Source organism: Miscanthus floridulus, chromosome 15, assembly GCF_019320115.1.
Source record: "Miscanthus floridulus cultivar M001 chromosome 15, ASM1932011v1, whole genome shotgun sequence".
NCBI classification, from domain to species: Eukaryota; Viridiplantae; Streptophyta; class Magnoliopsida; order Poales; family Poaceae; genus Miscanthus; species Miscanthus floridulus.
In genome coordinates this window covers 21,538,257-21,562,616 of record NC_089594.1, presented here as the reverse complement: position 1 = coordinate 21,562,616, position 24,360 = coordinate 21,538,257, and the positions used below count along the sequence as shown (strand labels likewise).

The window sequence follows — 24,360 nt, the reverse complement described above, 5'->3', positions numbered from 1 at the left end:
CCCCGACCTTCCTGGAATTTCCCCCGCGAGCACCCCGACGACCTAATGCACGGTGGCGCAGCGGGCGGTGACATAGCGTGGCTGCGCTGGCCACCTAGGGCTTGCGCTAGCCCATTAGTCAGGCCAACCTTCAACTACGGTCCAACCACCTATGACGAGCAGCAACGTGGGGCGGCGAGACGCGCTAGAGCGAGCTGCAGCGACGCGCGACCATCCGCGGTGGCGGTGCACGCATTCCGGTGAGCTGGGGCTGCTACGGACCTAACTTGCTAGCGTGTGAGCATCAATAGACTACCGTGCACCTAGCCGAGGTGACAGTTGGAGAAGAGGGTGATGGAGAAGGGCTAGCCATGTGTGGCCAAGCCAAGCGATGGCACACCACGACAGCACGGTCGTGTCAGCGGTGATGGGGAGGCGGTAGCGGTTCCTCTGGCGTGCGCAAGGTGGAGAGGGAGGCAAGGCAAAGCTAGTGGTTCAGGTGAATTGGTTCAGGGTGGGCGGTAGGAGGGTTGCTTTTGACCATGGCTGAGCGCAGCCTTAATGGCACGGCAGCGGGGAAAAACTTCAAATTGGAGCTTGGCCTTCCACAGTTCAAGGCTGGGTGGGGTCAGGCAGCGAGAGAACCTACTGGCGGGCCTGTAGATGGGTAGAATTGATTAGAGATGACCTCTCGCTATCTAACGTGCTGGCACGGCTCTAACAGCGGTAGTAGAGGGAAAGAGGGATGGGTCCGAGCTTTGGCCGTCCTCACCTTGGCAGCTAGCGGTCGGCCGGACTCATGACCATGTCTGCACACTCGCTACGTGACACGTGACTAGACCATGTGTGCGCGTGGGGAGGCAAGTGGGGGCGCGGCCTGCTGAAAGGTTGAGATGGCGAACTAGAGAGGGGTGAATAGTTCTTTCTAAATTTAATCACGTCGGCTAACCAAAACAAATGTGGAATTAAAACATCGGTCTAGCCAAGACTACACCCCTCTATCGAAGTTCACAAACACCTTATGAAGATCGTAATTAGGCAACAAAGGTGTTGGGCTAGCTAGAGCTCACCTATCCAATTCTAGGAGCAAAGTCACACAAACCTATGCCACTAGTATTTTGCACACCGGGGAGCTCCTACACAATTCTAGTAAGCAAAAGCACAAAACACCTAAGCTCGCTAGCAAAGCTCAATAACAAGGCAACCAATGCCAAATTAGAGAGCGCAAATACTTAGCTACACAAACTAAGCAATGTGACTAACAAGGTTACACAAACCAAATTAGCCATGCAAGGGAGCTACTTCTGTGCTACACAAGCTAGAAGGTAACTAGTGAGCTACACAAGCTAACTAATTACAAGAGCAACTACATAAGCATAAGGTATAAGAAAGTAATTACAAGCTTGTGTAAGGGGATTGCAAACCAACGAGAAGAACAATGTTGACACGGTGATTTTTCTCCCGAGGTTCACGTGCTTGCCAACACGCTACGTCCCCGTTGAGACAAGCTCCAAGGTTGCCGCCGGTCCTCTTGCTAGTGGTGACCCACAAGTCACACTCTCCCACGTGGAGTTCTTACCACAAGCTCTAGCACTTGACCCGGCCAGACCACTTGTCACCCTTCATGCCTTGGTCTACTAGAGTTGCTCTTCGTGGCTCTCGCGGGGCGAGCACAATGCCCCTCACAAAGCTCTTCTCTAGAGCACCGCACAAGCTTCTTGCGGGCTTCGACGGAGACCACCACCAAGCCATCTAGGAGGTGGTAACCTCCAAGAGTAACAAGCACCACCGGCTTGCAACTCGTTCACCTAGTGCCACTCGATGCAACCTCATGATGCAATCGCACTAGAATCGCTCACTCACTCGATCGGATAAACACTATCAAGCACAAGTGAGTTAGAGGGCTCCCAAGCACTACCACATAAGCCACCAAGGCTCTAGTGTGCTCAGCTCACAGCCAAAGGCTGACCAACACTTCTATTTATAGCCCCATGGGCTAAAATAGCCGTTACCCCTTTACTGGGCAGATGTTGGGACGACCGAACGCGCAGGTTGTGTACACCATACGTGTCCGGTGTGGCGACCGGACGTGTCCGATTGCTGCATTCGGTCACTGCTTGACTGCCACGTGTCCCATTCAAATGAAGTAGCCGTTGCCGCCCAACAGCTCTCTTTGACACGCTCTAACGCGATGCATCGGATGCACTGCAGCGAAGTGATCAGACACAGGAGGGGCAGCGTCTGGTCGAGTCCAGAGAGCTCCCAGAGCTACTCAACTGCGATCGAACATGTCCGGTGTGGCCGACCGGACGCGCCCATTCGTCCGGTCCTCTCTGGACCAACACCCGTGCCCCATGTCACCTCGGCAACTCTGCCCACACCTGGCTAGAATACTGGACGCATCCAGTATCGATATCGGACGTGTCTGGTCACGTCAGGAACACTATCGCTTGAGTTAGATATCAGACGCGTCCGGTCCTCATGTCAGATGTGTTCGGTCACCCCATGACCAGCGCATTCAACTCCTTTTCTTCACCAACTTCTTCTCCTTTGCAAATGCGCCAACACCACCAAGTGTACAACACTATGTGTATGTGTGTTAGCTTTTCACAAATATTTTCTAAAGGATTAGCCACTCAACTTGCCACGCCACTCGATCCTAGCAACGATGCAACGTTAGATCACTTGAGTGGCACTAGATGACTGATATGCAAACAAGTTTGCCCCTCTTAATAGTATGGCCATCTATCCTAAATCCGGTCATTAACTTCTCTACACACCTATGATCGATGAAATGAAATGCCCTAGGTTATACCTTTACCTTGCGCATTCCATTCCATCTCCTCCATTGTTGATGCAACACAGGCACCAACCATTCACCAAATGATATGATCCACTTCATATCATCACATGACCGTATTAGTTCATTGATCTTGACTTCACTTGCTTTTCACCATTGCCTTCGTCCATCGGTGTCAAGTCTTGCTCAAGCTTCACCGTCACGCGGTCCATCGCTCCAAAGCCTTTGACTTGCCCTTCACTCTTGCAACCGGTCCATCAAGCCAAGTCTTGTCTTGATCTTCTCCACCTTGATCACATGACTCAATGTCATGTCTCATGTGCAATGAGCTCCTTCATCATCATATGTGTGAGCTTTGCAACATCTCCAAGCCATTTCCACCTCCATGGCATATGTTGCTCACACACATGTACCTATGGACTAATCACCTATGTATCTCACATAAACACAATTAGTCCACCTAGGGTTGTCACTCAATTACAAAAACCAAACAAGGACTCGCCAACGCGGACGCAATGCCATTAAGGCGAGGCAATGGCACGACCGTAGCCGGGACAACCCACGTGCACATGGTGGTAGAGCGAGCCGCAACAGCGCAACACAGTGTCATGGTGGCATCGGTAGCGGCAATGCGAGGCATGGCAGCAGTGCGCAGACGTGATGATGAGGTGATGGCGCTAGTAGTGGCTTCATCGTGGCACAGTGTGGGGGAGGCGACAGCAGCAGCGGCTCACCGTGGTGGGCCCTATGGTGGCCGAGCCATAGCTAGGCCTGAGGCAACAACCGCCGGCCATGCGCGGCAGTGCGCGCATGCGTGACCAGCGCGGTGACGCCGAGCGCTCAAGCTTGGTGACTGCATCCACCGGGCGAAACAGCCCGAGAACTTGTCGTGCATGCATTTTAAAGCGCCTATAACAACTAAACGATTGCTTCTGAACCTAAACCATCTTCACCATGCTCAAGATAGCATATGAGGCTACCAACCCGAGCTAAAACACGACACCACCTCCTAACTTGATTTCACAAAATAAATCGTCAAACATTGCATTGTCTTGTTGTTTATAAACTTGAAAATATTCCAAGTCTTTGAGCTGAACTTGATTCCAAGTTACATTTCTAGGCTATTAGAAATGTTGGCTAGCAATGTTATTTTTCCACAGCAAGTATTTCATTGTCATCTAATATTCCAAACTTTATTTAAGCGCCACATATATATTCTATAGCATTCTTGTTCAATAAAAATTAGTTTTAAACCCTACTTGATACATATGAGTTATGGAATAACTTATCATTTAACATTTTTATTGATTATCTGAAGTTACAAAAATGTTATCTACATATTCTGTCACATGCATTATCACATAAACATGATGCTCATGACATGGTTTAGTAATTTGTTTAGGGCGTAACACCAAGGGTGTTACAACTCTCTCCCCTTAAACAAAATCTCGTCCTGAGATTTCATGTGAGTGTCTAGTGTGGGAAAAGGGATAAGAAATAAACTTTTACTTAACCCATTACCTCGATACTTCAGTGAGAAGATGGGTACAATGCTCTAGAATATAACTCTCATGCTCCCAAGTTATTTCGTCCTCCGAATGATTTTGCATTGGACAATAAAATTTTACCACTTTGTTCCTAGCGACTCTCTCTTTTTCATCCAAGATTTTGACGAGATGCTCAATATAAGAAAGATCAGGTTGGAGAGGGAGTCCTTCAATTTCCACCACTTCATCGGGAACCCATAGATACTTCTTTAACTGAGAAACATGGAAGATATTATGGACTGCTGATAAAATATCCGGGAGTTGGAGACGATAAGCAACAGAACCAACTGCTCCAAAATTTTATAAGGTCCAACATAACGAGGAGCTAACTTTCCACGGACTCCAAACCGATGCACACCTCTCATTAGGGATACCTTTAGGTACACATGGTCACCAACTTCAAATTGCAAAGGTCTTCTCCTCTTGTCCGCATATGCTTTCTAACGGTTCTGGGCAGCTTTTAAATGACTCTGAATAACACTGACTTGCTCTCTCGCTTCTTTCATAAAATTAGGCCCAAAGTAACCACGGTCACCTACTTCCACCCAATTGAGAGATGTTCTACATTTCTTGCCATACAGTGCCTCGAAAGGTGCCATACGAATGCTCTCTTGATAGCTATTGTTATACAAAAACTCAGCTAAAGTAAAGCATTCATCCCACTTTTTGGATAAGAAATGGCACAAGCTCTCAACATGTCTTTAAGTACTTAATTGACTCTTTCTGTCTAACCATCAGTTTGCGGATGATAAGTTGAACTTCTGAGGAGGTGAGTACAAAGGCACTTCTGGAGTTGCTCCCAAAAGCGAGATAAAGACTGACCCTCTATTAGAAATAATGGAAGAGGAACTCCATGTAAGGTCACAACCTGATCAAAATACAACTTGGCATACTTCTTGGCTGAAAACCTTGTATCCACTAGAAGGAAATGAGCGAACTTCATAAGACGATCCACAATGACCCAAATAGAGTCATACCCCTTTGCCTTACGAGGCAAACCCACAACAAAGTCTATGGAAATATCCTCCCATTTCCAAACAGGGATAGGCAAGGGCTATAGAAATCTAGGCGTATGCATATGGTCTGCCTTAACCCTTCCACAAATGTCACATTCTAAGATGTATTTGGTAATATCCTATTTCATATTTGGCCACCAATACAAGTGACGCAAATCATGATACATCTTGTTACTTCCTGGATGAATGGATAATTTGGAGTTGTGAGCTTCATCCAAAATTTTTCTCCTAAGCTCATCACTTAAGGGAACCACCAATCGGTTCTTGAACTTCACCACACCTTGATCATCAATACTAAAATGAGGACCACGCCCTTCGGCAATTAACTTCTTGATATGAGGGATTTCTGAAGCATCTTGCCCTTGCTCTATAATAATTTGCTCAAGTAAATCCAAGACTAGAGCAATATGGGCTAACACTTCAGAATGGGTGAGGGGCAAAGATTCTTCATCACCTAGATGTGACTTCCGACTTAAGGCATCAGCTACCACATTAGCTTTTCCAGGGTGATAATGAACCTCTAAATTATAATCCTTGATTAACTCGAGCCACCTCCGTTGCCTCATATTCAACTTGGATTGAGTGAAAATATATTTGAGACTCTTGTGATCCATGTAGATATGCACTTTATTTCCCAACAGGTAATGTCTCCAAATTTTTAGAGCGTGCACAACTGCAGCCAGCTCTAAATCATGGGTGGGATAATTCAACTCATGCTTTTTTAGCTAACGTGAAGCATAAGCGATCACACGTCCGTCTTGCATAAGCTTGGAAAGCTTCTTCACAAGTTGGACTCTAAACAAACTTAACATCCTTCTGGAGCAACTTGGTCATTTGTTGAGCTACTTTAGAAAACTCAGGGATGAAGTGCCGATAATAACCAGCAAGACAAAGAAACTGACGAATCTGATGCACTGACTTTGGAGATTTTCAATTTAACACTTCCTTCACCTTGCCAGGATCCACAGAGATGCCTTCAGGGGTGAGGACATGTCCCAAAAATTGCACTCGATCCAACCAAAACTTACACTTGCTGAATTTGGTATACAGCTTGTGTTCCCACAATCGAGTCAGGACTATGCGAATATGATATGCATGCTCTTCATTGTTCTTAGAATATATCAATATGTCATCAATGAACACCACTACAAACTTGTCTAACTCTAGCATGAAGACTGAATTCATGAGATACATGGAGAATGCAGGAGCATTGGTGAGACCAAAAGACATGACTAGGTATTCATAGAGCCCATACCTAGTAGAGAAAGTTGTCTTTGGTATATCTTATGGCTGGATCTTAATTTGGTGATACCTAGAACGAAGACCAATCTTTGAAAATACCTTGGCACCAGCCAACTGATCGAACAAAGTATCAATACGAGGTAAATGATACTTGTTCTTAATAGTTACCATGTTGAGAGGGTGACAATCCACACATGTCCAAAGAGTGTCGTCCTTCTTCAGAAAAATAGCTAGACAACCCTATGGTGAAGAACTAGGATAAATGAATCCCTTCTCCAACAATTCCTCTAACAGTTTCTTCATCTCAGCCAATTCCTTTAGAGCCATGCGGTAAGGACGCCACGAAATAGGAGCAGTACCAGGTTCTAACTCAATGGCAAACTCCACATCTCGGTCTGATGGTAACCCAAGTAGATCCTCAAGAAAGACATCTAGAAACTCACAGACCACAGGAATAGAAGCAAGATTAGGAGAAGCTTCAGCATGAGTAATAACTGGTAGGGCAGAAACTAAAGGCATAAGGAGAGACATTCTATTCTCAGAAGAAGGAAGTTTTAACTCCACAATTCTCTGCCTAAAGTTCGAGACTACCCCATAGTTTCTCAACCAGTTCATTCCCAAAATTGCATCTATGCCTTGCCAAGGCAGCACCATGAACTAGAGATGTTAAGAGTGAGTGGCTATTACTAGTCTCACTGTGTCCATCTGAGTTTTAACTCACAACTGCGCACCTAGGGTTCTTATTCTATAGGCAATAGGAATAGCCATAGTAGATATATTGTGCCTTTGTGCAAACCCATACTTAGGAATGAATGTGATGCACCAAAATCAAATAATACATATCCTCGGGTGGGAATCAATGGTGAACATATCAGCCATCACAGGCTCTCCCTGCGGGATCTCCTCAACCTTAGTGAAGTTAACCTGTCTCGAGCGGCTCACGGACACCTTCCTAATGATAGTCCTCTTGACCAAATGAGAGTTGGCTGAAGGCTGAGAAGACTGAGTAAGCTGGTTTTGGGGGCACTCACGAGCATAGTGGCCTTTCTTGCCACACTTGAAACAAGCACCCAGCTTGTTCCCCTATCCCTGAGGAGGCAAAACCTGTTGTCCCTGAGGCTGTTGCACTTGTTGAGTAGGTGCACGGTACTGAGTGAGAGGTGCCTGGTGAGTCTGCAGAGTCTAACAAGATGACTGCCCACCCAAAGAGTGATCGGGCACTCTCCTCACAACCTATACCTTCTATGACTGTGGGTGACTAGAAGACCAAGTGATCACCCTCTTGCGCTTCCACTCATCCTGAGAGTCACGTTGAAGTCCCTCCATAGCAATGGCAGCATTCATCAAAGCACCAAAAGTCTGATAGCCCCCTGTATACATCTTCTCTTGCAAGATGCAAGAGAGTCCGCGATTGAAATGGTCCATCTTCTTCTTATCAGTGTCCACATGAGTCCTAGTATACTGTGCAAGGTGGTTGAACTTGTTCACATACCCCATTATAGTCATATTTCCTTGCTTCATGGTGTTGAAACTCGAACAATTTCCTGTTCAGCAATCCAGCAGGAATATAGTACTAACGGAAAGCAGTGGTAAACTTTCACCAAGTCACATGGTGGTCCACAGGCTGCATGGTGTTGAAAGTGTCCCACCAAGCACTGGCAGACCCTAGAAGCTATTGTGCGGCAAAGCACACCCTCTGCTCATTCGTCACATTGAGTAGCTAAAATTTCTACTCCAGAATACGAAGCCAATGCTCCACGTCCAAAGGCTCCGCAGTCGGCATGAAAGTGGGCAAGCGCATCCCTAGGAAGTCCTATTAGGAACAGGGCCTCTCAAGACCACGGGCACCACCCCTGTTCCCACCGTTGCCACTGGGGCCTCCACGGACGAAGCCACCAATAGCCTATGCCAGCATCTCCAGGGCATGGGCTAACTCTTGACGAGTAGCCAACATCGCAGGCATCATCTTGGCATGGGTCATCGAAGGTGGTGGTGGTGGCGAAGGAGGAGGACCAAGGAGTGGGGTCTCGTGGCTCTCCCTGTGGGCATTGACATGATCATCGCCACGACCATTTTTGCCCTGGTCTTCACCAAGACCATGGCCTGTCCCAGCATTGGTGCTCCCACAACCAGACCTTAGGTTCATTTGTAAACAGATAGGAACCCACCGTTTGGGATTAGGCCTCCAAACTTAGAAATAAACGGCTAGAGAGACGATAAGGCCCAATAACTTGTTACATGAGAACTTTCCTTTAAGAGTTAAAGCATTTCTCTTTATTTATTATCCTATCAATTTACTACCCAAAATTATACGTGCGGGGGAGTTTAGTTTAAGCAAGATTCTATTTTCATGATACATGGATCGACCTAGTCATTCGCTCAAGCCGGAATATAGCGGCATTCACACATAATTTTTGGCACATCGCACACTCACTTTCTATACACTAACAATTCTTATGCAGCGTAAGTTAGTGTACCTGTAGAAATTGATTAGATAAAACTAGTGCCACTATCCTAGATAGACCATATTACTAGGGCTTATACTTATTTACGTAAATTTAGCGCATTCTACTTTTCGCAAAGCTTTTGTTGGTCAAATTTTAGGTTTTTGAAAAGGGTTTCTAAACTCGTAGACTCATTATTTGCTCTGATACCACCTGTGGCAGAACCGCCCAAAATAATAAGCTTTCGAAGGCGCTCGTCTTCCACTAGACACTAAGCACCCCAACAATTTGCTACATCGGACAGTTCCGTCAAGCACACCCACGAGAGAACTCAAATCAATCCATGTTTTACCTCTAGAATCTAATAATGAGTACGAGCTTACAATACCTAGTCCATTTCATATAACAAGAGTTCTTGGAAATTATTTATTACAATACCAAGGTTCAGAGTGTGATAACTAAACAGCGGAATAAACATCTAGCAAAAATGATACAAGGATCCGTCTGTGCCCACCAGGAGAATCCTCCACACAAGAGCTAACTCCTCGAGTTGCACCTTCAATAGGGTAAAATAAACCCTGAGTATACAATGTACTTGCAAGACTTATCCAACTAGTGGGAATAGTTTCCCAACTCCAAAGGCTATGATAGGCAATATGGTTTGTTGTTTTCTTTGTTTATGAAAAGCATTACTAATAGTATGTCCTTAAGATCATGTTTTATTAGCAGTCATGATTACTTCATTAGCTAACCATTCTAGTTAAGCACCCGTTCTACTTTCCAGAAAGGGTTGAGCAATCAGAACCATTTTACCATCTTTCATATTCTAGTTCTTACTACGGTGCTAGACCATAGCCAGGTCATACCGCCTTATGGAAACGGTGATTCATGAACCAATGTACTCCAACTGTTATCCTGAAACACACGCCCCATTTGTACCCTAGGCACAAACAAGACCAACCCATTTCACCCCTATCACGGGGTCTAGGTCCCGTCCAAACTTGGACTCTAAGCCCCCACATTGAGACTCGGTCTCAATATGGTGCTTAGACCTCCACCTTTCCCCGCCTCCAATCAGTCGGTCCAACGAGCATTCCCACTCCCATAAGCATGTATGTGCTCAGGATAAAAAGTCTGTGACCTGACTACCATCCACAGCAACGGACGATCCTCAATCGACAAGGGCAGGGAAAATAGTGTAACCAAGCTAAGCCCCATTGCTGTGAGACACAACTCGTCACACCCACCACAACCCATACCATATCCTTGCCCGGTCTCTATTTTTCCTTTCATCATTTTATCATGAGAGTAATTATAATAATCACCTATTGTGAGTAACGGTAGGTTACTCACGCTACCAAAAACCTAAGCATAGCAGCTACTCAAACCTGTACTAGTAGGACTCATAGGATAGTTATATCTATGTAGGTGGTTTTCATAAGATTCATGTAACGTAAATGCATATAACAAATATATACAGTGATGAGGACATCAACACCAACGATACATCCACGCCGACACGAGTACCAGTTTCTGGTCCTATTACTCGCGCCCGTGCTCGTCACATTAATCATCAAGTAAGTTCACTCTTGAGTTCCTGTCCATCACATTTAGACCATGGAGATGCGTGCACTCTTGTTTTGGTTAGGAACCAGGGAGAGGACCGAAAGGGACAAGGATTCGCGGAGGCTGAATTCAGACTCCAGGACAGCTCCAACTTGTGATGGTCACCACGGTCGCATACGAACTCGGATTGGGGCGTTCAAGTACTTCATGGAATCCTTATGAAGTCTATTTTCATATGGATCTAGAATCAAGTCCATATCTATTTTGAGGCGGCCGCAATGACTGAATTACTACTGAGAGCTTGTCTGTCCAAAGGTGCTGTGTCACTTTAGTTTGGTCCAATGGGCCGTGTATCAAGTTGGGTCCATTAGGGATGCATCCTAGGGTTGGAGAACGACCCCAACACCCCCCTGGTCGTCCTTCCACCTTCATATACTCGTTAGCCACCACCAAGAATAGTCAGGTTTTGTTTAGATCAAGTTTAGCTCTCGCTACTTGCTTGTAAGCGCGCGTGCTGGATCAGCCGCCCGTCTTCTTGTCTTCAGAACCCCACCTTAATTGAGATTGAGTTTGAAACTTTCATCTACATCTAGTAATTCAGTACTTGCTATACTTGTTCTTGCTAGTTCTTCGATTGCTTGCAAGACAAGTGCCCTAGTGGTCGGGTGACGTGCTCCACAAGATCGCGACAGCCATTGGAGGTGGTGTATCGGTTGCTAAGGCGCAGCTTGGAAGGCTGTAGTCGGGCCATGAACATCGTCTCCACCCATCAATCGAGTTATCCCACACCTCTCATCGAAAGATCGGAAACAAACCCTAGTGGGTTCATATCATACAGTGATTATCAAAATAAGTGTTTATGCACCAGAGCTTGCCTTGGGAAGACGCGGTGTTAGCTGAATTAGTCGTCGGTGGCTCCAGGACCTCCTCCCTCATGAAGATCTCTTCCTCGTATTCCTCAACGATCTCCTCGAACTCACGATCGTCTGTGGTCACTATCTCCGCCGACTCGTTTTCTATATGCATGCGATGATGATGCAACTCTTAGCATTTAGGCAACATCAGCTCTTAAAATAAGAATACGCATACTAAGCTACTAAGCTAGCTCTAATGACTACGATACTAAGATAACTATCGTTTTCATCAAGCAAAGTGTTGTGTTCAACTAACAAACCCTTAGCTTGGCGAATTAAGGATATATCTTTATTTCTACTAGTGATTTAATGTATATTGAAACAGAGAGCAACTAACTACCCTAATGCTTAGTCTATCCTATGGCTACAAAAGTATAGTGAACACATAATAATACAATGAAACTGCTATAAAAATTTCAGGAACAAAACTATCACCAATTCACCACAAAAATTCCTACAATAATCAACTTAATAATATTAAGCATTCTCATACTATTTAATAGCTCCTAGTATCAATACATATAAACATGAACTAAATACACCAACAGATAGATCACAATTTTAGGAACCTAACAAAATTTGTTTCACAATTTTTAGGCATCTACATGATTTTATACTAATTTCCTAAGAAAAAGAAAAATTAATTCCATCGCGTGGACCACAACGCGCGGCGCGCACGAGAAACGGCCCGTGGATGCGGCCCACGTGGCGTCGGGCCACCCGCGAGGTGGCCCGCGTTGGGGAAATCCCGTGCGCTGGCGTTTATGGAAAAGAGGCCTCGAACTTCTTCCAAATCATAACTAAGTACTAACACTATTTCCCCCTCTCATAGGCCTTCTCACTTAACCCTCCGACCTTCCTAGAATTCCCCCCCCGTACCCTGGTGACCCAGCACATGGTGGCGCGGTAGGCGGTGGCACAGCGCAGCTGCGCCGACCACCTAGGGCTCACGTCGGCCCGTTAGTCGGGCCCACCTTCAACTATGGTCCAACCACCTACGCTCACAGCAACATAGGGCGGTGGGACGCGCTGGAGCGAGCTACAGCAACACGCGACCGTCCGTGGCGGCGGTGCACTCATTCCGGTGAGCTAGGGCTGCTATGGACCTAACTAGCTAGTGCGTGAGCATCAGTAGACTATTGTGGACCTAGCTGTGGTGATGGTTGGAGAAGAGGTTGGTAGAGAAGGGCTGGCCACGTGCAGCCGAGCCGTGTGGTGGCACACAACGACGGCACGGTCGCGTTAGCGGCGATGGGGAGGTGGTAGTGGTTCCTCTGGCATGCGCAAGGTGGAGAGGGAGGCAAGGCAAAGCTAGTGGTGCAGGTGAATTGGTTCAGGGTGGGTGGTCGGAGGACTGCCCTCAACCATGGCCGAGCGCGGCCTTAATGGCATGGCGGCGGGGAAAAACTCCAAATTGGAGCTTGGCCTTAAATAGTTCAAGGCAGGGTGGGGTCGGGTAGCGAGAGAACTTACTGGCGGGGCCATAGACGGGTGGAATTGATTAGAGATGACCTCTCGCTGTCTAACGTGCTGGCGTGGCTCCAACGGTGGTGGCAGAAGGAAAGAGGGACGGGTCCGAGCTTTGGCCGTCCTCACCTTGGTAGGTAGTGGTCGGCCAGACTCACGACCGTGTCTACGCACTCACTATGCGACACGCAATTAGACCATGTGCGCGCAAGGGGAGGCAAGTGGGGGCACGGCCCGCGTAGCCGCAATGCCAATAAGGTGAGGCGACGACATGAGCGCAGCTGGGACAGCCCACGTGCACGCAGTGGTAGAGCGAGCGTCAGCAGCGCAGCACGGCGTTGCGGTGGCGTCGGTAGCGGCAACGCGAGGCATGGCTGTAGTGTGCAGATGCGACGACGAGGTGATGGCGCCGACAGTGGCTTCGTCGCGGTACGGGGCGGGGCAGGCGGCAGCAGCAGCGGCTCAGCGCGGTGGGGCCAGCGATGGTCGGGCCACAGCTAGGCCAAAGGCAGCCACGGCTGGCCATGTGCAGCAGTGCGCGCACGCGCGACCAACGCGGTGACACCGAGCGCCCGAGCTTGGTGACCGCGTCCACCCAGCGAGACAGCCCGAGAACGTGTCATGCACGCGTTTTAAAGCGCCTATAACAACTAAACGGTTGCTTCTGGACCTAAACCATCTTCACCATGCTCAAGATAGCATATGAGGCTACCAACCCGAGCTAAAACATGACACCACCTCCGAACTCGATTTCACAAAATAAATCGCCAAACATTGCATTGTCTTGTTGTTTATAAACTTGAAAATATTCTAAGTCTTTGAGCTGAACTTGATTCCAAGTTGCATTTCTAGGATATTAGAATTGTTGGCTAGCAATGTTATTTTTTCCACGGCAAGTATTTCATTGTCATCTACAAAGTTCATATTCCAAACTTTATTTAAGCGCCACATGTATGTTCTATAGCATTTTTGTTCAATAAAAATTAGTTTTAAACCCTACTTGATACATATGAGTTATGGAATAACTTATCATTTAACATTTTTATTGATTATCTGAAGTTACAAAAATATTATCTATATATTCCATCACATGCATTGTCAAGTAAACATGATGCTCATGACATGGTTTAGTAATTTGTTTAGGGCGTAACACCGAGGGTGTTACAATAAATACCTCCCCTTTCCCAACTAGCCATTAAGTCGCGACATGTTGTGATATGTGCGGCAGTGACGCGCTAGCTAGAACAGCAAAGGGTAGGAGTTAGGTATTTGGATGGCTTGGCATGGTTTGAGGATATGTTTGGTGGGTATTTTGAGTACTTGGTTGCGCACTAAAGCTTTGCATTGTATCTCTCTTTATAGTGCGGCATTTCCTATACTCAATTTCAAAACAAAAAGAATTTAAATGCCTTTGAGTCCAACACTGCATCCTTTTGTGACTGAGGGCTCCACCATTGTAAATGTTATCCTCATAAACATATCACCTGCTTGTCAACTCGATAAATCTCATTAGTTCTCTAATTATGTGGTCATTATCACCAAAACACACATTAGGGCTTGATTGCACTTATAAAACTACATTACTAAATCTTATGGGTGCTCCATTTTCTTGAATAATGCGTTCATAATCTTATATCTCCTGTTGTGCTTGCGCATGAGAAGAAGCATTTCCTGAAGTGTGAGGGTGCGCACATGAACTTGGTTGAAGACACGTTTGGGAAATGTTCATTGTGATGCATATTGTGTTTCTTCTCAATGTTATGCTCCAATGTTTTAAACTCTTTTGGTGTTTCAATGTAGTTAATGCAGTAGTCAAACTCATCTGCAAATTCTTTGTGGTTCTTTATTAGCCAACCAAACTTCTCGCATGCTTTGCTGAACACATGGAACTTGCAACATCTATGTGTCGAAAAATTAATACTTGAGCTATTACAACTTTCATTGCCTTCATCACGATGTTTATTGGTGTCATTCCTCCCCTTCAGTGTTTGCAATACCCACGGAAATGTTTCAATTGTTTCATCCGGAAGAAAAGCGCAGCCAGTATGATGCTTGTATGCCTTGATTGCATAGAATAAAGTGGGATTCACACTCTCTTTCACGGCTAAAGGTTGAAGAAGGGTGAGAACAGAGAACACACACAAGCACAACTCTAAAACTCTAAATATGTGTGGCAACTGAACTGCTTTTGCTCAATTGCATAGACTAGTTCATATACACAATTCTAGTACCTCTACAAGGTACACTAGAGTATCGTGAGTACACCAACTACTTATACTACTAGTACATGGCCAATCTCAGCCTACTACATGGTTGATTTATGCCACTACAATATTGGCATACTGCCAAACTTCTAATAGTACAAGCTTGCAACTTCTACTAGTGTTGCGTCCATGTCTTTATATCTAAGCACCGCTCTCAAGTGAGTACTCATGTTGGATACATCCTTAGTGTTGAATGTAAGTTTCTCATACATCATTTGTTATACAGTTGATTTACCAACTACTTTGTATATTTTTCTATTCATTGTTATATTTTTCATCTTTGCATTGTACCTTGTGTTCAACATATGTTTTGTCAAAACCTTCACTATATATTTGGCTTGAAAATTGACATGTTCATCTCTTCATGTACATATGTATATGCATAGCGACACGCACAGATCTAAGTTAGTTTTCCATATACTAATAATAATAACATGAGTGTTGGTCTAAAAACGAACAAATAAAAGAGGGATAGAGTGAAAGAGAGAGCAAATGAGTGGGAGGCTAAGGGTCCCTTCACCATGCATTTGACTCCCTTTTTATTCGGAAGGTGAGAGGTGGTTATTTTCATATACTCGCTTGGCGGGGTTTATAATTACAAATGAGCCTCCATAATTTACAAGCATGCTCTAGATGCTTATAATTATGCATCTAGAACCATTAATTGGGCCTTCTCTAGGAGGTCCCCAACGTATGATGCACCCAAACAATGAGTGAATCATTTAGAACCATTATAAAAGCATTTTTGGAAACTTTTATAATGATCATCGTAGATAACTTAGATTTAGGATACTTTTATTGTTGTTAATGATATAGTGCAGTTGGTTAATTTGGATATAGATTTATGTGTTACTCTATATTATTTTTCATAATAGTGCCACATCTCCACATCCTGTCTTTATTTTGGACCAAGCCCAATGGCCACCCCTCCCTATATCTTCTCCTAACACCCCTCTCCCCCTGCCCCACGACAAATTAGAGGAGCCACCCCTCTACCTTCTCCTCGCCCATGGTTGACCTCTCCTCATCCTCTTCTTCCTTGGGCACCAAAACAGAGATCTCTTGAGCTGCGGTTCTATATTGCCTCTATACCCTCCTCACTACCATATACCTGCTTTTTAGATGTGGTTAGAGATGATTTGTGCCTCTACTCAAGTGTGCAACCGCCTCGGCCAGAAACATGGCCCGCCTCTAAAAGTTAGTTTTCTAGAAAATAAAAATAGGTTGTAAAAAAATATCCCTAGAATGCAATCAAAATATATGTGCCTACTAGGAATTTAAGTCTAAATCCAATTCTTATGGTTCATATGAGTCTCTCCTAGCACCCCACCACACAATCACTTCTGATAAGTGAACGATCTTATTCTTCTGTATTAACTTTAGTGAATCTGGTAGTGAATATTTGGGCCTTTAAATGATTTCGAATAAAAAAGATTGAACTAGAAAATTTTATATATTGAGCATTACAACTTTGATATTGGACTCATGTTCATTCGAGATAGTTTGAAAAAATAAAATTTTGAATTTGAAAATCTCAAACTTTAAAACATTATTTTGGGACACTAGACTATTTTAAACGAAAACTCATCAACCTCAAAATTGTAGATCTCTATGATATATACATCTTTGGTACAATGTTTGTTTTCATTGGACTTAATTTGAAAAGGTGTTGATTTTTTTATAGTGCACATATTTGTTTATGTTGCCACTAGAAATGCCCTCTATTTGTAGAGTTGACCTGTAACACCAACTGCCAAGTTAGAGATTTTAGCTGCCCCTAGAAATGCCATTAATGTCGTGTTGTACAAGAATTGATCACCAAAACAAAATAAGTTTGACTTAAAATAAATCCAAATGTAATTATATTTCTGGCTGGGGAAGCATATGATTAGTTTTTTTCCTTGAAGAACATTGTATTTTGTTCTTTTTTTTTCTCTTTATAAAGAATGCTAGATATCTCAAGATTTAGCGATAAGGATCTCTCAGAGATGTGCATAGAATGGGGTTTGTGTGTGCATCAGGGACAAGTGTGTATCCATAATCCATGTATGTGGTTGTCTATGTTTGCATTGTGTTTTGGAAAAGAAAAAAGAATAGACAGCATCATGATAAATTATTACATTTGATTGAAAGCCCAAACGACACTTGAAACTAGGCTTCTGGTCCATCTTCAAATTCAGGAAGTCCAAAAGTGTTATTCTCATATGGGTTTATGGGCTACTCTCGGTGTTACAATATAGTCCGTTATCGTCGGCAACCAAACACAATAAAGACCCTATTCACTTGGCTGATAAGCCAGCAAAGTATTGTTGGTTGATTTTTTTTTAGAGAAAAATATTATTCATTGACTGAAAAAGTACAGCTTATAAGTCAAACGAAAAGAGCGTAGTCAATAGAAGTATGAATATTTACATTACAACAACCATTTTTTTAATATATTTTTCCGAGAACAACAGTTTATAATTTTAATAATCTCTAATAATACTTCAAGCTAGTAAAGACAGCCGCCGAGTCCTCGTGCGTTACATCATCTTCTTGCTTCGGTTGCAAGCCGGGTTGGCCGCGAGGCTGTTCATCCACACCTGGTCGGCGACGACCGGCTCGTCGTCGTCGTTGCGGTGCCACGTCCACAGCGCGTGCGTGGCGTTCACCACCTCGAGCCGGCCGTGCCCGAAGCTGGCCTCCCGGAACGCCGAGATCGTCGGCTGCGGGTCGATGTACTTGTCCGCCAGCCCCTCCCGGTTGCCGCCGTCGCCGATGGTGACGTACACGGGCGCGCAGGGGTCCTCCTTGCCGGCGTAGACGCGCTTGAACCTCTCGTACGCGTGGACGTGGCCCGCGAACACGGCGTCGACGCCCGCGCCGTACAGCAGCGCCTCCATGGCGTCCCGCATGGCGTCGCCCTCCCCCTGGTGCGCATCGTTGCTATTGTACCACGGCGCGTGCACCAGCGCCACCACGAACGCCGCCTTTCCTCGGTCGAGCGCCGCGAGGTCAGCGCGGAGCCACCGGAGCTGCGCGCTGCCCGCGGCGTAGTCGGTGTAGGAGCCGAGCATGAGGACGTGCACGGCGCCGCCGGCCACGTCGAAGGAGTAGTAGAGGTTGTCGCCGGACGGCACGGCGCCGGCGTCGTAGGGCATGCGCCACCGCGCGTTGTACGCCTTGAACGGCGTGGGCTCGACCAGCGGCAGCTTCTCGACCTCGTGGTTGCCCTGCGTCACCATCCACGGCCGCGCGCTCGCCTGCGGCTCCACGAGGCGGCCGTACGAGTCCCACCGCGACTGGACGAAGTCGGCGTACGACAGGTCGCCCGGGAGCAGGAGCATGTCGTAGTCGGCGGCGGCGATGTGCTTCAGCGTGGAAGCCGTCCACCCCGTCTGACCGAGGTCACCTGCAACATATAGCGACGCCATTGCCGTGTCCATCAAATCACGCCAAGATCGATCGAGCACTCGTGCCCAGCTGCGGCGGCACATGCACAAAATGTACAAGATTATGGGCATTTACCGATGATGACGAATTTGAAGGGGAGCGCGGCCGGCGGCGTCAGGAAGGAGAGCTCCCGCGACGGGTTGGAGCTGCAGCGGTAGTAGTAGGTGGTGCTGGGCTGCAGTGGCCCGATGACGGCGTCGTGGATGTTGCCGGAGTGGTAGAGCACGTACGAGTAGGTCGTCGTGTTTCCCGTCGCGGAGAACGGGTACTGGCCGGCCGATGTGCCGTAGTCGACCGTCGCCGGCGCGTCGTCGTCGGTGATCCATGATACCCGCACCTTGTCAGGGCCTACCATTGATATGTGCACCTGGAGTTGCCAAGAAAAAGATGCTCATGATTGTGACGACCGACGACTGCAGCATGCATTAACTCTGACGGTTGGTCGATGAATTGCCCCATCAGCAACACTAACCTAAAGCTAATTGTTATGCGTCGCCCATGATTAGTTGATTACTCACAAACGAAACAGCAAAACCCAACCGGCCCGCGCGCGTGCCGACACGACGTGCGTCGTCAGGGTGGCGTGGGGATGAATGGGAAAGCAACCCAGAAGAGTCCCAACGGAGCTTCTTCTCTTCTCCCCTGGCTCTGTCTGTGGTGCGGTCACTATCTCAGTCCCCCAACCCCCCCGGCCCGTTCTTCATGCTAACTAAACAGACGCAAATTAGTAATCATCAGGTCAAGCTCTCTCCCAGTCCCGGCTGTGTGAACACGTACATATTCAACTATATTTGTTCCTGCTCCCTAGTAATCCAACCAAAAATGTCGCGACAGGCAGCACAATTCCTTCCTACCTTCAACTTCCCGCGTACTAGTATTTTACTACTGGATGTACAAGCCGTGAACGCCACGCTGTATCACATGACCAAGGATGCTCGTGGGGGCACGCAGGATGATTTCTTTCTGGTCGGAGTTTGACTCACTCAATGCGATCGCAACAGACAATCTCTTGTGTGCTAATCCTAATCCATCGAGTGTTTTTTTTCTTAACATAAGGCTAATCGATGGAGCTACATAGCAAAAAGAAACCACCCGACAATCATCAGTAGTAGCACAAATGGATCGGAGCAACTTTGTAGTGCCCAATGACATGACATGACATGACATGACATGACATGACATGACAGCATTCAGAATTCAGAACCTGGTGGTCAGGTTTCCGCTAGCTCGGCGAAACGCAAAAAGGCCGCCACAAGGCCACTGGAACCGCCGAAGCACGTCTGTTTGAGAGCAGAGGGACACAGAGGAAGGAAGGCGTACCTGCTGCGGCTTCTGGCCGTCGGCGTCGGCGTCCCGGGGCAGCGACAGCGTGGCCCTCGGCGGCGGCCGCACGTACGGCGACGTGACGGCGAGGGACGCGGGCAGCGCGGGGGAGGCCAGGACGAGGAGCGCCAGCGCCGCCATGCTCCTGCTTCCTGCCATGGCGGCCATTGGCACAACAACTTGCTCTCGGTGTTTCCTGAATCTAAGACGGCTTTGGAGCATGCAAGCGGAAATGGAAAGTGGAGGGGATGGGTGGCCGGGGTGGTCACGGGCAGGCATTTATAAGAAGAGCACACGAGGTCATCCAGCATCCAGCTGCGTCGATGCTCCAAATCAATGAGGTACGACGAGTGAACAAAATTTCGTTGGGCGTGTCAGGCACGAATCTGTCGTTCGGATATGCCGTTTTTAGTCAACCATAGGTGACTTGTTTGTTTTGCTAATGTTTTGGCCTTTTGGGCGTCTGAACAAGAAACAGGGAGTAGGCAGAGAAGCTTTTGTTGACTGCTTGAGTACAGCAAGAGGGAACTGCCAAACTCGATAGAAATTATAGCTCTCAAAGTTTATAAAAAAGAGGGAAACATAAATAGTTACGTAACATTTTTTTCCATTGCGACGCACGGGCACGTTTGTTAGTATCTTTTAATGACTAAAATCTCAGAAAACATGCGTATTATAAATTTATATGGATAAATTTAGGACCAACAACTGATCAAGATCGTATGTTTTTGCTCCATTTCTCGTTGTAATCTCTATCGAGTTGTAATAGATTTCGATTTTCCATCATATTTGTAGTTTCCTCTTTCTATCTCACCTTGGCATTTCTTTAATATATGTTTAGTCGTTCGAGGGCTTTCCTTGAGTTAGATCAAGCTCTTGTTCTAACCCATATGTGGTCAATACATGAATCTGTCTTTTGTTTCAAAAAATTATTTTATTAGTTATGGTAGTTTTTATAATGAAACTCCGGTCGGTTAAATAGGAAAGAGATGCCTGGCCAGCCGGTCGCCTGCTGTCCTCAGTCCTTGCTTGGTTGTGTCCAGGCAGCAGGAGGCCTCGGCGCGACTGTGCCCGTGAGAGCCGATTTTTTTTTACAATTTGGTTCTTTTTTTTTAAAGTTTCTCATAAATAGATCCCTGGTGAAAAGAATTTAGGAAATGAACCATTAGCTCGGCACCATTGATGCTGGCGCCGAGCTCGGCGCCAGCGTTTCTGGCGCCGAGCTTCTAGGCACGGTCGATGACCTGCCAGGGGGCTCGGCGCTAGAGTGACCGGCGCCGAGCTCGACGCCGTAGATCTTGGCGCCGAGCTCGGCGCCGTAGTGACTGGCGCCAAGCTCCCTGCATTTAACCCCGGCCCAACCTTCTTGCCCGAGCGTTCTTCCTCTTCTTTCTCCTCCCTCTCGGGTTTTTCTCTCCCCACTTCACCCTACCTCACGAATCGACATATTGGACCTTGAAAACCTTGACTTGATCCGTAGATCTTCGAGAGCAAGGTATCCTCGCTCACCTCCTTGTTTTTTCGCATCGATTCGGTATATATTAGTCGGATTTTTGAACCTAAGAATCGTCATCACTTAGGGTTTCATTGCATCCCTCAATATATGTATTATACAACCGTAGGTTGATTCCAATGCGTGGAAAAAGCTAGTAAACCTAGGCGCATGTAGTTATGTTATGGGTTCATTGTTGTGGATCAAATGAGAAACCCTAGGTTTAAGGTTTAATGTTAACTGCTTTCGGTTATTAGAACGAAATTGGTTGTATTGTAGTTATGGTTCTCATTGATATTTATGTGTGATATTTTGATTTATGTTTGTTAAATTACATCCGTTTTGTTAGATGCAAGAAATGTTTCGGGAGGAGTTTTGGCGAAAACGGGGTCGTCCTCGAGAATTATACCCCGATGCGTCTAGCAAAGATGCCCCCGTCCCTCCTGATCTTCCTGTCCCTAACTGTGATTGTGGTTTCCCGGCCCATGTTTTTCAATCGAAACATCCGGACACAGCGGCGCGTTGCTTCTACATATGTAGTCGGTTTAATGTAAGAAATTGTTTGCACTATCCTTTTTCTTTATTTGTGTAAGTATGGTACTAATATTTTGTTGGAATCTCGTTGTGTAGGACCATGAGAGGTGCTTTTTCTTTCAGTGGATCGATGGTGCAGACAAGTTTGATCCCAAGTACCTCTTTTTCGACGATTGGTTTAGAGGGAGACATCCACGTGAGCACTTCAAGCGGTGGGTTCCACCCCCCTAACCCTCCGGCAATGACGGCTAAGGAGAAGCACCTAGCCGCAGTTAGACGACTCGAGGAACCTCCTCTGTGCGATTGCGGAGATCGAGCTGTGATAAACCCTGAGAATACGTTGGAGTTTATGTGTCCAAACAAGCATGAAGTAAGTGCAAAGTGTATGTGTTGAAATCTTGAGCTATATGTGTTCATGTACTAATGTCTCATCATTTAGGTGTTTTCAATGGCGAAGTGTCGTTTCAAGGAGTGGTTGTATGGTCCTAAGAACCAATGGTCGGAAGAACCGCGGAGGGTTAAGAAAAAGAAGAAAGAAAGGGTAATCTACAAAGCACCTCCTGTCATGTGCGAATGTGGTGTAAAATCCAACTATGGCCTAGTCCCTTCGGAGCTTGGAATAGGCCATTATTGCGGCCATATGATTGAGTATGATAAGGTTTGTTATTTTTCTGGTAAACATGAAATCGTATTTTGTTTGTTTTGCTAAGACATATATGATATAATATTTGTTTTGAACGGAGCACTAGGAAATGCAGTTGGGAATGTTATGATAGTCAAGCTAAGTTCTTGGATGAACTGAAGAAGAGGCAACTAATTGCACAGAAGAGGGGATATGGACCTGACTACGTCAACCTATTCGTTAAACATCACAAAGAAAAGATGCGTGAGTTTGCTAGACAGCGCGGTATTTGTAACCTGATCGATGTTGGGCTTAACAAATGGGGATTGGAGAGGCGGATGACGTTAGAGGAGGAGAGGGCAAGGAATGAGGCAAGGGAGGAGACAAGAGTACAGATGCAGGTCTTGAACGAGCATGTAGCTACATTATGTGCCAGTGAGTGCTTGAAAACCTTTTTTTCGTTGCCTGGTTTCAAATGTAATATAGTCGCGTTGCTAACTGATTGCATTTTATACATGAAGGGATTGGTTGCAGCGGGGAACATGCCGCAGAGGTGGCTCGTGCAAGGTATGAGGAGAAGAAGTTAGATGACCATAGATCATGAGCTGGTCACACCGTTCAATCACCGATTGTATTGTCTGATGAGGGAGACGAGGATGCGGATGACACTGCCAGACTGAGTGAGCTCATTGCTCTAGCAGAAGCGGGCATACAGGCGCAGGAGGCTAAGGACGACACTGGCAGACTTAGCGAGCTCATCGCTCTAGCAGAGGCGGGCATTCAGGCGTAGGAGGCTAAGGACGACACTGGCAGACTGAGCGAGCTCATCGCTCTAGCAGAGGTGGGCTTATAGGCGGAGGAGGATGACGACGCGGTCTTCACTCAGGCCGCAGCGGCCGTAGATGAAGCGGAGTCCACTTACTACAAGCGATAGGCAGGTCAGAGCAACGCAGTTGAGCCTAGCCACAGCAACAGGGTTGTAGTAGAGGACTGGTACTCGGATGATGAGTTGCTTACTCAGTACGTTTCAGACTGAGGATTTAGAAGTGCATTTACCCCTATGTCTACTGTCAGCACGTAGTTGTAGTATTAATATGTTGTGTAATGTGGCATAGTATCGAACGTTTCATTATGTGGTTGTTTTCATTATCTATGGTCTTAATATTCCGCTTAATGATACGGACGTATTGAAATGTGAACACGTGCTGCAAAAAAACTTAACAACGTACGGCATTATATAAATCAACACACGAAACATATTAAATGGCATGTGACTACATGTACCGAACCCGGGTACAGAGTTTCCTTCGACTAAACCTAACATGCCTTAGGTAATTAAACCTAACATGCCTTAGGTAATTAAACCTGGGTACGTCGGGTCGAGCAGGTGGAATTGCTCCATCCTACAAAAAAAGTGAATGAATTAGAATTCCAATATACAATGAAACATGAACTTAGAAATGTATAAGTAATTGACATAAATACAAGCATAAATTGAGACATGCATAATTAAATATATGAATAAGACAAATATAAAATAATAATATAAACCAATAGTCCTACCTCACTAATCTGCCAACGGCAACTTCGTGAGTTGTGGCCAAGTCTACCGCACTTGCCGCACTCGTACTGCTCAGGATCGGTAACAAATGGAGTTCCTCTCCCACACCTAGTTCTTCCGAGTATCTGATCCATAACCATCTTGTGTCTCGTCCTCT

At 46.1% G+C, this 24,360-nt stretch overlaps 1 protein-coding gene across 1 annotated transcript; it reads right to left on the bottom strand.

Annotated features, from left to right (window-relative positions):
* Positions 1–17,636: 17,636 nt before the first annotated feature.
* LOC136508989 (probable purple acid phosphatase 20) lies at positions 17,637–20,320 on the bottom strand. The gene is made up of 3 exons (XM_066503773.1): positions 19,992–20,320; positions 18,747–19,038; positions 17,637–18,630 (listed from the first exon to the last, which is right to left on the bottom strand). Exons 1-3 carry the CDS (start codon positions 20,271–20,273, stop codon positions 17,762–17,764), a joined length of 1,443 nt encoding a protein of 480 aa, XP_066359870.1. The 5' UTR covers positions 20,274–20,320; the 3' UTR covers positions 17,637–17,761.
* Between the last annotated feature and the right edge of the window lie 4,040 nt (positions 20,321–24,360).